The sequence below is a fragment of the Humulus lupulus genome, chromosome 4, assembly GCF_963169125.1.
Source record: "Humulus lupulus chromosome 4, drHumLupu1.1, whole genome shotgun sequence".
NCBI lineage: Eukaryota > Viridiplantae > Streptophyta > Magnoliopsida > Rosales > Cannabaceae > Humulus > Humulus lupulus.
The window spans coordinates 14,236,123-14,251,929 of record NC_084796.1 but is presented as its reverse complement, the minus strand read 5'-3'; the positions used below and the strand labels follow the sequence as shown (position 1 = coordinate 14,251,929).

General features: G+C 40.6%; 1 protein-coding gene across 2 annotated transcripts in view; it reads left to right on the top strand.

The window, feature by feature from the left end:
- The first annotated feature begins 1,677 nt into the window (after positions 1-1,677).
- The window catches only part of LOC133830008 (uncharacterized), a 35,541-nt gene continuing 21,411 nt past the window's right edge, over positions 1,678-15,807 (top strand). Inside the window, exon 1 of one of the 2 annotated variants that reach the window (XM_062259886.1) lies at positions 1,678-2,542. In XM_062259886.1, coding sequence (XP_062115870.1) covers positions 1,858-2,542 — 685 coding nt within the window. In that variant the 5' untranslated portion in view covers positions 1,678-1,857. The remainder of the gene's footprint in view (positions 2,543-15,807) is intronic. The other variant, XM_062259885.1, reaches the window with a different exon arrangement.

Sequence of the window (15,807 nt, the reverse complement as noted above, 5' to 3'; positions counted from 1 at the left end):
CCTATATAATTTGGAACATTGAATTTTAAATATCTAGAATTTTAAAACTTAAAATAACAAGTTTACAATCAAAATCTCATTATTAAGAAAATAATTTAACCATGTATTTCCAAAAATTAAAAAAGATAAATAAATAGTAGATAATCATCTTTCAAGTCAAAAAAATTAATATAAATGTTGAAGGCCATGAGTTTTAGCAACAAAAAAATATTAAAATATAAATGTGCATCCTATAGTAAAAGCTGTGTACCTTTTATTTAATCCATGTGCTAACATTCGTAAATAATGTGCAGATAGCTAGTTTTATATGGAAAAATTATATTCACTAACATGTTGAATGTTGTGTTACTTACTCAATTATTTAATATGATACATTGTCAAATTTAATATAAATATATTGCATACAATATAAACTAAATTTTATTTTTTTTAAAAATAACCCAAATTCCTATATGATTTGGAACATTGAATTTTAAATATCTAGAATTTTAAAACTTAAAATAACAAGTTTACAATCAAAATCTCATTATTAAGAAAATAATTTAACCATCTATTTCCAAAAATTAAAAAAGATAAATAAATAGTAGATAATCATCTTTCAAGTCAAAAAAATTAATATAAATGTTGAATGTCATGAGTTCTAGCAACAAAAAAATATTAAAATATAAATGTGCATCCTATAGTAAAAGCTGTGTACCTTTTATTTAATCACTGTTCTAACATTTGTAAATAATGTGCAGATAGCTATTTTTATATGGACAAATTATATTCACTAACATGTTGAATGTTGTGTTACTTACTCAATTATTTAATATGATACATTGCCAAATTTAATATAAATATATTGCATAAAATATAAACTAAATTTTATTTTTTTTAAAAATAACCCCAATTCCTATATGATTTGGAACATTGAATTTTAAATATCTAGAATTTTAAAACTTAAAATAACAAGTTTACAATCAAAATCTCGTTATTAAGAAAATAATTTAACCATGTATTTCCAAAAATTAAAAAAGATAAATAAATAGTAGACAATCATCTTTCAAGTCAAAAGAATTAATATAAATGTTGAGGCCATGAGTTTTAGCAACAAAAAAATATTAAAATATAAATGTGCATCCTATAGTAAAAGTTGTGTACATTTTATTTAATCCCTGTGCTAATATTTATAAATAATGTGTAAATAGTTATTTTTATATGAAAAGATATACATGGTATAGAAAGACATTTATATCCCTATTTAACTAATTTTTTTATTATAAAAAAATTCAATTGGTAACCAAAATCGATTACCATGAGTAAGAATTGTATATTAAAATAAAAGTCAGTCTTCACCTTAGTAAGTTGTTGTCAGAATAATATACATACGTGTACTTGACCCAACACTTTTTCAATAAAACAAGTTATAATAGATTGAAGAAGTGGAAGTAATTCCGCGGAAATGGGCGCCTTAATTTTATATGTATATATATATATAAACAACATTAATTTTACAAATTGACAAACTGACATGGGACATGTGCCCACAGTTGTCCTAACGTGGGTCCGCCACTGACTGTAGGGCCTTTGTTGTCCCACATGATCTTTCTTTTAATTACTCTTGTAATTAGCTTAAGGGTAATTGTCTTTGTATTAACTCAGCTATATAAATAGATGTTTACTCATTTGGGTTGTTTACTTTTTTGACAACCTACTGAGCTGCTTTTCTAAATTTCTCTCTAAATCATTTCTGTTACTTAGTTCGTTCACCTTTATACAACTATACATACTTATAGATATTGTTGAAGGGATCGCTTTAATTTCACTCGAAGCATTTCCATTTTGAAAAGCTAGTGGAACAGCTGGGAAAACAATATGGCTGATTCGTCGTCGATTTGTCCGAGTATGGCTGAGGCGGCTACGGTAGTGGAGGAGATAACTTCCATGGATTCAGAACTGTACTGGGCCGCAGCAAAAGGCGACATTGATATTTTCAAGGAAGACACAGAGCTGCAACTTGACCAAATATTGACCCCAGGTAAGAACTCAGTCCTCCATGTCCATATTACTGCTTCACTAACAGGAGAAACAGACTTTGTGAATGAGATACTAGGGACTTGCCAACAACTGTTGAAGCAATCCAATGGAGACGGCGACATTCCCCTGCACATGGCAGCCAGATACGGCCATGAAAACATAGTCAACCTTCTCATCGACCGTAACAAAGCTCTTGATCATGATCATTGTGATCTAGAGAGCGGTACTGTTGTTGGTGGAGTAGCGGCCAAAGAGATGCTGAGGAAGAAGAACAAAGAAAACAACACGTCGTTACACGAGGCCGTTCGGTTTCGGCACCTTGGTGTTGTACGGATATTGACTAGAGAAGATCCTGATTACTTGTATGATGCTAATGAGAGTGGTGAGACGCCGCTTTACATGGCCGCCGAGAGAGGGTACGGTGACGTGGTTTGTGAAATCCTGAGCAACTGCTCTTCGGTAGCTGCTGGTGGGCCCAATCGTAGAACTGCTCTCCATGCTGCTGTAATCGCCAAAGAAAAAGGTACTAAAGAGATTTTGTTTATGTGGTAGACAGAAGGGGCATAAATTCTAGTGAAAAAGATAAGGTTTTTATATACGTTATTTTATGTCAACATACTAATTTGATTGCTAAAATTACCGAAAATAATTTCTTAAATTTAAAAATACATTTTATAGAAAAGTACTAATCAAATTTATATGCATATTAATATTACAAAACAAGTTTAACAAACAAAAAAACCCTAATTCAAGTTTTTTAATCTTCTCAGCTTTTTAGTAGATTGTTTTAAAGTATTCTCCTTTAGTTGTTCCTACAAAAAAAAATCTCCTTTTATTTGTTAGTTTAAATTTAGATAAAAATATAATTGTTTTACATGGTCAAAATTAGTGTTTGGCATACATAAATTAAGTTGTCACAACTCAGAAGACGTTATTAATAAGAGTAATTGTCAAAATAGCAATTAAGTCTTAATTAATAGAAACTATTGCTTAATTTTCTCAACAACAAAATAAAAGTCTCAACTAAAAATAATTTATGGGGTGTTTGGCAAGATAGTTTTTTTTTTGGGATTTTTTCATAAATATGGCTTTTTAGCTATTAATATGCAAAAATATGATAATTAAACTTTTTAGTTTGTATGGACAAATTTAATTAAAAAAAAATCAGATTATAGGAAAAAAAATATGGCATAATAATAATTTTTTACAAAAATATGACATAATAATGATATTTTTACAAAAATATGGAGAAAAAATCCTATAGAAGAGAACACAAGTTTTAAAAAGCCATAAAATAATACTTGTAAAAAAAAGCCATATTTTTTAAAACTTTATTAAAAAACTCATATAAATATAATTTTCACTTTTTTTTTAATCACTCTGTATATCAGCCCATATATTTTATATTTAAATTTTTAGACTCACTCAACACTTTATCTCAGACATAAGATACCCTGTCTCTAGATGTTATTTTTTGCAAAAACAATTTTTCAAAAAGCGTCATTTTCCAAAGTAACATTTAAAAATGTTATATTCTTACTAATTATTCATAATTCATAATCTACACAACATAATATATAAATAGAATTTACATAGACCAAAGTTCAAATAGGAAATTAAAAAATAATAATCCAAGTGAAATTACAAATTTAATTGAAGTTTGTAGTTTTTCATTCACGTATAAATTTTTTATATTATAAATGTGTGTTTTACAAAATTGTTGTTTTTTTTTTTTTTTGTTAGATCTAACATTTTTTTATTGTTTAATAACACATTTAACTTTAAAGTTATCTAAAGGTAAATAATTTTTTTTAAATAATAATAATAATAAAGCTTTCTAAATAAGATAAATAAATTGAAAAAAAAGTAATAAATAAGTTATAATAATTTCTCATCACATATTTTAAAAATTTATATTAAAGTATTTAAATTACTCTATCAATAATATTTTCAAAACTATAATTGAAAAATATTTATGTTCTTAAATTTATCTTTTTTTTATTAACTATTTACTTTGTCATTCAATTTATTTTGTTTATCAAAATATAATATAATGGTGAAATAAGACATAAATATACATATTTTCTTATTTTGCCATTTCGTTTTTTTTTTATGAGAAATTACTTATTTTAATTTCTCTAGTCATTACTTAAATAATATATATTTATACATAACTTTTTGTTGGCTTTAAAATTTTATAACATATTTTGTTTATCCAAATATATATGTAATACTGAAATAAGACATAAATTTACATTTTTTTTTGTTTAGTTTGTTTTAATGAGAAATTACTTATTTTAATTGCACTAGTCATTAATAAAATAATATATATTTATATATAATTTTTTGTGGGTTTTAATATTTTAAAATTAAATAATTAAAATTTGATCAAATAAACTTTTTAAATTCCTCATAGTTAATTTACAATTTTTTTTAATATTTTAAAACTAAAATGCACAATTTATTTTGACATAAAAGTATGTATCTAATAGATTCTTGGTTTAGCCGTTTTTATTTTATTTTTAAATAAAAAATATCCTATTATTTATATTTTAATATTATAGATAATATCTTCGGGTTTAATTTTTTTTGATATGTTTATGTCATTCTTTTATAATATATGACATCGTTTATTTATTTAAAATTTATATAACATTTAAAAAAATTTAATACATTTTCTAAATAAATTAAACAAATGTGCATTATTCGTTGTTTTTACCTAATATGTAAATGTCCCTTCTATATAAAAAGTGTGTAGATAACGAAAATTCTTGGTTTTAATGTTTTGTTTTGTTAACTTTAACGGAATATTCTAAATATTTAATGGAATATACATTTAAAAAGAATTAAAAATAGAAATTTATTAATTATATTTGTTATACCCAGATTTCGAGCCATGGTAAATATGACCTCGAAAGTTGGATTCGCAACAAATGGTCTCGTAAGGATTGAAGTATGCTCCAGGATTTGTATATCGAGCCTGCAAAGTACGATATATGACCTCGAATATATGAGCTCGAAACGATCTCGATCTCGAAAGGTAGCTCCGAGAACACACTCATCTTCGGGGACAACTTCGGATCCGGGGTCTCGAGCTAGATGTACGTACGATCTCGAAAGACACGTGATCTCGGGAGATGCCATTAGCTCGAACAATGACGTGAGACCTGAGATGCAAAAGCCTTAGAGATACGCGATAATCACCTTGAATATCAACAAGTATTATAAACAAGAGATGTAATCTTCATTTATTGATGTAAATCCCCAAGAATTGTGGGATATTATTTAGTCAGTTAATGCGCCCCCTAATCTTCAGGGGACGTTTCCTTTTATATCTGATTAAAGGCATTTAACGCCATTTATTTTATTCACAAACGAGTAACTACCCAAAATATGTGGGATAGTATTCTGCAGCCTTCTCTATAAATAGAGAGGCCATGCACCATTGTAAATGACCGAAATTCTGATCCTTGAGAGAAAACTCTGGAGAATTCATGCTAAAGAATTTTTCAGAGGTAATCTTAAGATTAATAACAGAGACTCGTGGACTAGGCAGATTTAACTGCTGAACCACGTAAAAAACCGTGTGTTTGATTTGTTTGTTTCGTTTGGCCATTGTCATTCATTGTTTTTGTGCTCTTCTTTTATCTGTTGACGAAAAACGGCGTCAACAGTTTGATGCTTTCATTGAGAGCCTTAAGCATTCATCCCTGAGAGATTCATGGCTACAAACAATCAGAACACCCCTGATGAAAGCTACCCAAGGCGTCCTGGAAAACAACCAATGGAGAACCCGGAGTCTGAGGAGAGAAGTGGGTCCTCCGATTCCCGGGGACCACCGCCTCCATCGAGGGATGAGGATATGTACTACAATCCTGAGCGTTACGTTCCTATTGTAGAACTGGAAAACCGGTAGTTGAAACAGCTGTTGGCAGAAGCCAACAAACGGAATGAGGAGTTGACTAGGATGGCCGCAGAGGCGCAGGTGGCTCAGCCCTCGCCTCCGCGCGAAAACCAAGTCCCTCCTCCAAGGGACGTGCATGTTCCTCCCCGGAGGCCCCATGGACGACCACGAAAAGATGCTGCCACGAGGAGGCCGACTCAACCTCCGGCACCAGCAGAGCCATCTGCTCCTCCTAGGCCCCAGAGGAGTACCCGAGCTCGGGTCCCGCCTAATCCACCTGTGGAAGTGCCTGCAGGAACTGAGAATAACCGAGCTCCTACCGAGGCTCGGACTCAGGTTCCTGGTAGCGCACCGAACGCGACTGACCCATCTCGGGCAAATTCTGGACCCTCTAGGCCGAGGCAAGGGAGGCAGCCACCGTCGCCTATACGGTTCCCTCCGTCTCCCATAAGATATCCTTCACCTCCCCGCAGAAACGCTCAACCTGTTCGGGATCAGGATCAAGGGCGTACGGGGGATAGACAAGGACACAGGGAGACTATCCAGGAGCGGAGAGGCGCACAATCTAAGAAAAGTCAGACATCCCGGTCTCGCACTGCGGAAACGAGGCGACATGGGAAGAACCCATCGCGAAATGACCGATCAATGAGTTTCACCAGTGACAAGTCCGGAGAGACCAGGTCCGTCAGTAAACGCGACCGAGGTCGTAAAAATACTGGAAGTCGCAAGAATCGTTCTGACCTGCGAAATCATCTAAATCAAAGCATGGGGAAGGGAGATCAGACAAATCCGGACCTAAGGAATCACCTAAATGGGCGTAGAGATCCCTCACGGAGACGCGAGCCTGGGATCATGATCAATGACTGTCAATTCCAGACACCACCTAAGGACCCAGTTCAAGAAATGATTGATCAGCTCGAAAAAGCCTTTAGGCTTTTAAAGAATGAACGAGGGAATGGTCGATACGAGGACTCTGATGAGGAGCTCGAGCCGTTTGCTCCCAATATTTCTAACACTCAGTTTCCTCAAAGGTTCCGAATTCCTCACGTCCCAGCATTTGAAGGAAAAACCGACCCATGCAGTCACCTGAGTACATTCAACACTATTATGAGAGCTAGTAACGTGGGTTACGAGCTCAGGTGTATGTTGTTTCCAACATCATTGGCCGGACCTGCTAAGAGTTGGTTCGAAAAGTACAAGAGGCACTCGATAACTTCATGGGATCAGTTGTCTAGAGACTTCAAGAAGCAGTTCTGAGCTATGATGGGAGTCAGACCAGAGGCATCCACTTTGACTAACGTCCGACAACAGCCGGGCGAAACACTGAAAAGCTATCTGACAAGATTTAATCTAGAGGTCGCCCGAGCTCGAGATGTGGATGACAGTGGGCACCTGATGGCTATCCGAGCTGGTGTTTTACCCGGAAGTGCCCTTTGGGATGACATGCAAGGGATACCGGTGAGGTCAATAACCGAATTTAACAGACGGGCGCAAAGATTCGTCAATGTAGAGGAGGCGAGGTCAACGCTGAAGGCGACCTCGCAGACCGAAACTACAACGATAAACATTAACTCCGCCTCAACCTTGGCTGACCAAGCAGCTCCACAACCTACCTCAGAGAATCCCTCCAAGAGGAAAAAGAGCGAAGGAAATAACCCCGAGGCTGAAGGAGGAAAGAAAAAGAAAGGAGAAAGGTATTTCTCCGTGTATAAAGTACACACCGAACTCAACGAGTCTTGGGAAAACATATACCTGGTTAATGAAAACCAGGTCCCCTTCAGGCGTCCGGACCCAATGAGAAATCAAAAGTCCAAAAGGGATTCCAGTAAGTATTGCCGGTTCCATAGAGACACCGGACACACCACTGATGAATGTCGACAGCTGAAGGACGAGATAGAGGGGTTGATCTCGAGAGGTTATTTCCGGCAGTACGTCAAAAACCAGAGTACTAGACAGACTACTGTGAGTCAGAGAGTAGCCGCGCCTTCGACGACACAAAATAATAACTCCCGATCTCGGGAAGAAGACAGGCCCCCGCCGATTGATGGAGAGGATGTAATAACCATCTCGGGAGGGCCTCATCTCGCGGGAGGGGGCAGAAATGCTCAAAAGCGATACGTTAATGAGTTGAAGACAGGGGACGGGTCTCCTTATGAACCCGAACCTATGGCACCAAAAAGCCAAAGGGTTGAAACGCAACCGATAACCTTCACTGAGGAGGACGCATCTCATGTTCAGTTCCCTCATCATGACCCATTGGTTATTACTCTTCAGCTTGCCAACAAGAGAGTCTGCCGAGTTCTCATAGATAATGGGAGCTCGGTCAACATTCTTTATAAGGCGACCCTCGAGAAAATGGGACTCTCCCTTCGCGACCTGAAGGCATGTGCAACTACTTTGTACGGCTTTTCAGGAGAAGGGACTGCTTGTATGGGATCCATTGAACTCCCTGTGACCTTGGGAGACTATCCAGTCTCGGTGACCAAGATAATGGAGTTCGTGGTGGTAGATTTACCATCTGCCTACAATGTACTGCTCGGGAGACCCGCCCTGGTCGGGCTGGGGGCAGTGTCATCTGTGAGGCACCTGGCCCTTAAGTTCCCAACCCCAAGCGGGGTCGGGACTTTAAAAGGAGATCAATTGGCAGGAAGGGAGTGCTATAGCATTTCTTTGAGGGGAAAGAAACAAACGAGCGCTCAGGCACTAGTTATCATACAAAATAAAGATGGAACGGTTTTAGAAATTGACGAGGAAATCGATCCAAGGATTGAGGAGAAAGTTGACCTCCAACCTTTGGAGGAGCTCGAAGAAGTTCAGCTCGAGGAAGCTGATCCCTCGAAGAAGGTGAAGGTCGGAAAACACCTCCAAGACGAGGAAAAATAGCAATTAATTTGCTTTCTGAAGAAAAACCAGGATGTCTTCACATGGTCACACTCAGACATGGTGGGGATAAGCCCGAATGTAGCGAGCCACGCATTGAATATAGACAAAAGCTTTCCCCCGAAGCAACAAAAGCGAAGACAGCTGGACGAAGACAGAAAGAAAGCACTAAAGGAGGAAGTTGACAGGCTGAAAGCAAACAATTTCATTAGGGACGCTTTTTACCCTGACTGGGTAGCCAATCCAGTGTTGGTCCCGAAGCCCAATGGGACGTGGAGAACCTGCATTGACTACTCAGACCTCAACAAGGCCTGCCCAAAAGACTGTTTTCCGCTGCCAAGAATTGACCAGCTCGTGGATGCCACGGCGGGGCATGGCCTGATGTCGTTCATGGATGCCTATTCTGGATATAACCAGATTCCCATGCATGCCCCTGACCAAGAGCATACGAGCTTCATCACAGATAAAGGGCTCTACTGCTACAATGCCATGCCATTCGGACTCAAGAATGCTGGAGCCACGTACCAGTAGCTCGTAAACATGATGTTTTCAGAGCAAATAGGGAACAACATGGAGGTTTATGTTGATGACATGCTTGTAAAGTCTCAACTTAACAAGAACCATGTTGATGATCTCGAAGAATGCTTTGGCGTACTCAGGAAATACAAAATGAAGCTAAATCCTCAGAAGTGCACTTTTGGGGTATCTTCGGGAAAATTTCTGGGCTTTATTGTCAACTCTCGAGGGATCGAGGCTAATCCCGACAAAATAAAGGCCCTGATTGATATGCCTTCACCTCGGAAGCATAAAGATGTCCAAAGCTTGACTGGCAGGATGGCCGCCCTTAGCAGATTCATCTCGAAGTCAACGGATCATGGCCTTCCATTCTTCAACTTATTGAAAGGAAGTAAGAAGTTTGAATGGACAGAGGAGTGCGAGCTGGCCTTTCAGGAGCTCAAAAAGCACTTAGCTGAACCGCCCATCCTATCGAAACCTGAGACGGGAGAAGTATTGTTCCTATACCTCTCAACTACCGAACACGCGATAAGCGCGGTGCTCGTTCGAGAAGAAGAGAAATTGCAGAAACCCGTCTATTACATCAGCAAAAGATTACTGGGGGCAGAGTCAAGATATCCATTGATGGAGAAGATTGCCCTCAACCTAATCCACTCATCTCGCAAGCTCCGCCCCTACTTTCAAGCACATCCCATCCATGTACTGACAGATCAACCACTTAGGCAAGTCCTGTCTAAACCAGAGGCGTCAGGTCGGCTCCTTAAATGGGCTGTTGAGCTCGAACAGTTCGAGATCACTTACCATCCAAGAACGACCATTAAGGCACAAGCCTTGGCAGACTTCATAGTGGAGTGCACTGGTATAGCCGACGACGAGGTAAGAACAACGGCCCACGAGCTGTGGAAACTTTACGTCGACGGCTCGTCAAATGAAAATGGAGCGTGGGCAGGAGTTATTCTGATCACTCCTGCAGGAAGCAAATTTCACTCTGCTTTAAGATTTGGTTTTAAAGCATCTAATAATGAAGCTAAATACGAGGCTCTACTTGCGGGACTATGAATAGCAAAAGAGCTCAAGGCCAAAGCTATACATTGCTACAGCGACTCCCAGCTCGTGGTTAATCAAATCTTGGGGGAGTACCAGGCTCGTGGCACAAGAATGGCAGCTTATCTGGAGAAGGCAAAATCCGCATTAGAGTATTTCGAGTTTTATGCAATCGAACAGGTTCCCCGAGAACAAAACTCAAATGCAGATGCCTTAGCTCGGCTCGCCACTTCTGCCGAAAATGAAGAGCTGAATGTTATACCCGTAGAACACCTATCAGCACCCAGCATTACTGAGCCAGACGAGGAAGATGTGTGTATGATTGAAACAGAACCAACCTGGATGAGTCCAATAGTTGATTATCTCGAAAATGGAATTCTTCCAAGAGATCGAAATCAAGCTCGAAGGTTGATGTATCAACTTCCTCGTTACACCATTCTGGATGGAAAGTTATACAGAAGAGGGTACTCCATGCCGCTGCTTAGATGTGTAACTCCTCTCGAAGCTAAGAAGATCATTGAAGAAATTCATGAAGGGTTCTGCGGAGACCATACCGGGGGGCATAGCCTGTCCAAGAAGATTATACGCCAAGGATATTTCTGACCAACCATTAAAACGGACTCTTTCGAGTACGTGAAAAAGTGCGACAAATGCCAGAGATTCGCCATGATACCCCGAGCTCCACCTTCCGAACTGACCATGTTGACATCCCCATGGCCTTTCGCGGTATGGGGCATCGACCTCATAGGCTCACTCCCAGCTGGCAAAGGCGGAGTAAAATATGCTGTGGTCGTCGTTGATTACTTCACAAAATGGACAGAGGCTGAACCATTGGCGACCATAACTTCGAAAAAGATCCTTGATTTCGTGGTAAAGAACATCGTATGCCGATATGGAGTACCAAGAAAGATTGTATCTGATAACGGAACCCAGTTCGATTGCGACTTATTCACCAACTTTTGTGACAAGAACGGTATAATAAAGAGTTTTTCATCAGTGGCTCACCCTCAAGCGAATGGTCAGGTCGAAGCCGTTAACAAAACCCTCAAGAGTTCTCTAAAGAAAAAGTTGGAGGAGGCAAAGGGACGATGGCCCGAGGAATTACCTCAAGTCCTTTGGGGATATAGAACTACAGCTCGGACATCAACGGGACATACCCCGTTCTCTCTAGCGTACGGATGTGAGGAAATGTTGCCCATCGAGGTCGAAATCCCAACAATTCGAACTCAAATTTACGATCAGGATTCAAATCACACTCGGCTCGAAGAAACCCTAGACTTGATCGAAGAAAAAAGGGAAGAGGCTCAGCTGAGAAATGCTGCTTACCAGCAACGAACCACAAGATATTTCAATAAAAGGGTTCGAGATCGAAAGTTCGGAGTGGGAGATCTGATATTGAGACGCGTATTCTTAGCAACCCGAGATCCAGCAGCTGGAGTGCTCGGGCCAAACTGGGAAGGACCATACCAGATAGAATCAGTCATCCGACCTGGCGTATACAAACTTGCGAGATTAGATGGGAGCCTGATACCACGAGCATGGAATGGCGAACACCTTAGACCATATTATCAATAGTGTAGGAAGTGTTGCCTGTAACCATGAATTTCTATCTGTACTAGTTTGTTTGTTTGTTTCTGAATTTCATCAAATAAAAGGTCTGCTTTGTTTCACATGTAATGTATTTTTATTTTTGCAATCTCTCTTAATTTAATAACCCATGGTCACACTCATAGGATATTAAGGGGGCATCATTGGTATACATACCACCAGCTTAAAAAATAAAAAATATATATAAAGTATTTGGATGTAACCAAGTACGTGATTTAGATAGTTCGGACATAACCGAATTATCAAAAACATAAAGTATTTGGATGTAACCAAGTACGCGATCTTAGATAGTTCGGACATAACCGAATTATCAAAAACAAAGTATTTGGATATGACCAAATACGCGAGCTTAGATAGTTCGGATATAACCGACCATCAAGAACCTAAAATATTTAGAGTTAACCAGATGTGCAAACACAACAGGTTTGGAACAAACCAGCCAAATTATCGATCGATGATAAATGGGAGCCTAAACCTATTGCGAAATATGTCGAGATCGAGGCTGGAATATCTTAAAGAAAAATAGTTTCGAACTCATAACCTCGGAGCCAAAATACTGAGGATGAGGAAAAGTGACTAAAAAGATAACCAAATCATTCATATTACATACCATATAAGTACTTTTCAGTTCATGGTTAAAGTAATATCCGACCTTGATAAATAACGAGGTCGGAAGCGGATAATTCGAATAAACTATGCATAAGTGCATCGAATTTCGAGCCTAAGTCCAAACTATGTTTGTATGAATAAATAAACATAACTAGTTCATCAATATAGAATATGCAAAATATTTCGAGCCAAGAAATGTAAAGCATATAAAAGAATAGTAAAGGAAATTGTATCAGCCCCTTGGGCATAAATTAAAATAATTACAGAAATAAGGGGACGCAGCCCCGATAACTGATCTCCCCGAGGCCAGATTCAAGGAAGAGGAGTCTCCTTGGCCTTCTCAGCATCAGTAACACTGGACCCACCAGGATGAATAGCATGACTATCCTCCTGAGCTTCCACCGAAACGGTGCCCGGAGCAGCATTTTCTCTCTCGAGTTGCTCAGCCTTTTCCTTCTCGAGCTGTTCGGCCTCTTCCTTCTCGAGTTGAGCGTTCCATCGCTCGAGAAGCGGCGCCTCGTGGGGACCCAAGAAGCTGGTGTCCAGCTCTTCGTTATAAGCCCACATCCGGTACATGGCTGAGTCGACCGCCTTTTCCTTCTTTTCTTTGTACTCGGCAGTAAGGCGAGCTTTGACATCCTCTATGAGGTCGAAGGTGGCGGTCTTGTCCTCCTCGAGCTTCTTATTGGTCTCCCGAAGCTGGGTGTTATCTTTCTTTTGCTCCTCGAGTTCAGTTTTCAGCTTTCCGAGCTCCTTGGCCATATCCTCACGCTCCTTAACCATTGCCTCGAGCTTAGCATTCGCCGCCTTCAGATCATCGTTCGCTCTAAGGTGAAGCTCCTTCGCCTCTTGGGCATGAGTCCTGCTCGAATGGATCTCGTTATTAAGCTCGTAGTTGAGCTGGGCCGTGAAGGCAAGAGCCTGAAAAAAGGAAGAAACCACCATTAGCCTCAAGACAGCATGGATATAAGCAAAAGCAATATGGAAAAATACTTACTGCAGCGGTGTGCTCGATACTCTTCTCGTAGAGAACAGTGCGGTCTCGGGTGTCAGTTAGGCACTGCCACTGGGGAGCTTCGAAACTGCCGTAGCTCTGGCCGATCCGGGACATGACATCCGAAATCAGCGTAGATCCATGAGGTCCGACAGCGTTATCCACCACATATGAGTCCATATGGGTGGAGATGGTTAGCTTCTGAGCTCGAGAAGCAGAAGGTCTCTTGGCAAGCTGAGCAGAAGACGTTTGACCCACCACAGGAGGTTGGGACTCAACCACGACAGGGGTACCAGCCAGCGAGGCCGGTGCCACCGCAGAGACGATGGCCTGCGAGGATGGCATCGTCGTGGGGGCGCTGATCTGGCCAGTCAACGCAGCAGCAGAGCTCGAAGCCGGCGGGGCAGGAGGAGGCGTTTTCTTAGATCTCTTGGAGCCTTTCCCCGGCTGGCTGGTTTTCAGTGACCCTGCCCTGGGGCGTTTACTCCTCTTGGCACCCGCATTGTCAATAAGGGTGTCAAGGTCGGAGTCCATCTCGCCTGCACAAGTCAACACAGTGAGTCAGTAAAAGAGGTGTATAAGTTACTTCAGTATCACAGACGTATAGAGTGATGGTAGAAAAAACCTAACTGGAACTTTCCCCCGAGCTCGAGCTTGGGGACCATGAAATTCCCCCGTCTTCAGAAGAGGCGGGGGGAGTGCCTTCCCTATAAGTTGGTGATAACCTCGAGAGGTCCCTATAATCATTGGTCCTATACTGCACAGCTATCCCATTCCACACCTCGTCCATGGTGTACATAGTGTCGTATTTCCCGAGCCCACTATCAAACCTATGGACACAGTCGTCTACCCAACTCCATATGTAGAAGTGGTATCTATCCTGTGGGCACGAGACTAACCTATTGGGCCTGTGTTTTAGCAAAGTGGGGGACCACATTCTCGAAGTAGGAAGGGTTTTACCTTCATCTGAGTTTGAGCTCGAGGCCTCGTCGTTGGCTTCATTCCCAGATCGCGGACTCCTCAAGCGAACTGGGAGAGATGCCCTCTTTTCTCTCCTCGGAAGAAGGGTGTTTGTGGGCTGTGGTACCTCCTCCCAACGTTCGTATTTTTTGTTAGACCAGTCAGAGGTTGACTGGCCTTCTCCCAACAACCCACAGGCTCGGAGCTTGCCCTCTTGAAGAAGATACGAGAGAGACCTCCTGCCATAAGGAAGTCAGAGCAAGGCCTCTCTGTGCTCCCTCATTGCCTTGGTGGGGGAGGGACGCTGAAAATTAGCTGAAAGGCGAAACACATTTCAGCTAAGTATGGTCTTAAGGGCTAAAATTCCGAGCTCAAAAAAAAAAAAAAATAATAAAAGTAACAAGAGTACTTATGAATCTGCCTGAATGAACGATGTCGAGACAGGGACAGACCGTTTGTCCAGAAAAAAGCCTTTTTGGAGTCAGGAGGGTGGTTTGGAAGATCTTCAAAAATCTTCGTCTCTTTGGGGTAGCTCGAAAGATAAAAAAAAACCATCTCCTCCCCGAGCTCGGGAGGGGTTACTCTTCAAACAAAAGAGATATAAAATCTCTTGGGGTGAAGGTCCTGTCCACCCCAGCTCGTGGAACAAGGACCTCAGGGCAGACAGCACCCTGTACGAATTGGTGTTGAGTTGGAATGGAGCCAACCCAACGAAATCAGTGAAGTCTCTAAAAAAGGACTTCAAGGGCAGCAGAGCTCCTGCCCTTATATGTTCCTGGCTCCAGGCCGCATATTTCACACTGACATCGCGGCCCCCAGGGGCGAAACAGCTCCGTTCATGACTAGCCGGAGCTCGACACTTCAGGGTGTCCAACGAACCAAGGCCATGGAGGGCCAAAATGTTAGTTATTTGGTCGGTGGTGGTAACCGAGCTCTGGTAGAGCTCGGCTTCGAACATCTCTCTCCTAGGCTGCGAGGACGAAGGTTTCGCCATTAAAGAAAATTGGAGTTCCCTTGGATGACATGCAACCGTGACTTTTAACGCAGGGTCGAGGGGAATTGGCCTAGGTCCTGGGTTGGGCTCTGGATAGATGGCCTCCCGAAGAACTCTTCTCTTCTTTTCAATGACCTCGTCTATCTGACGGCGATAGTGGGCTCGAATGTCCTCTTGCTCGCGCGCAAGCTCGTATTCTTTTATCCGATGCTGATTTCGGGCGAACAGAGATTCTGGGCTCGGAGATTTAGGCTCGTAAGGGATGGCTCGCAATAACCC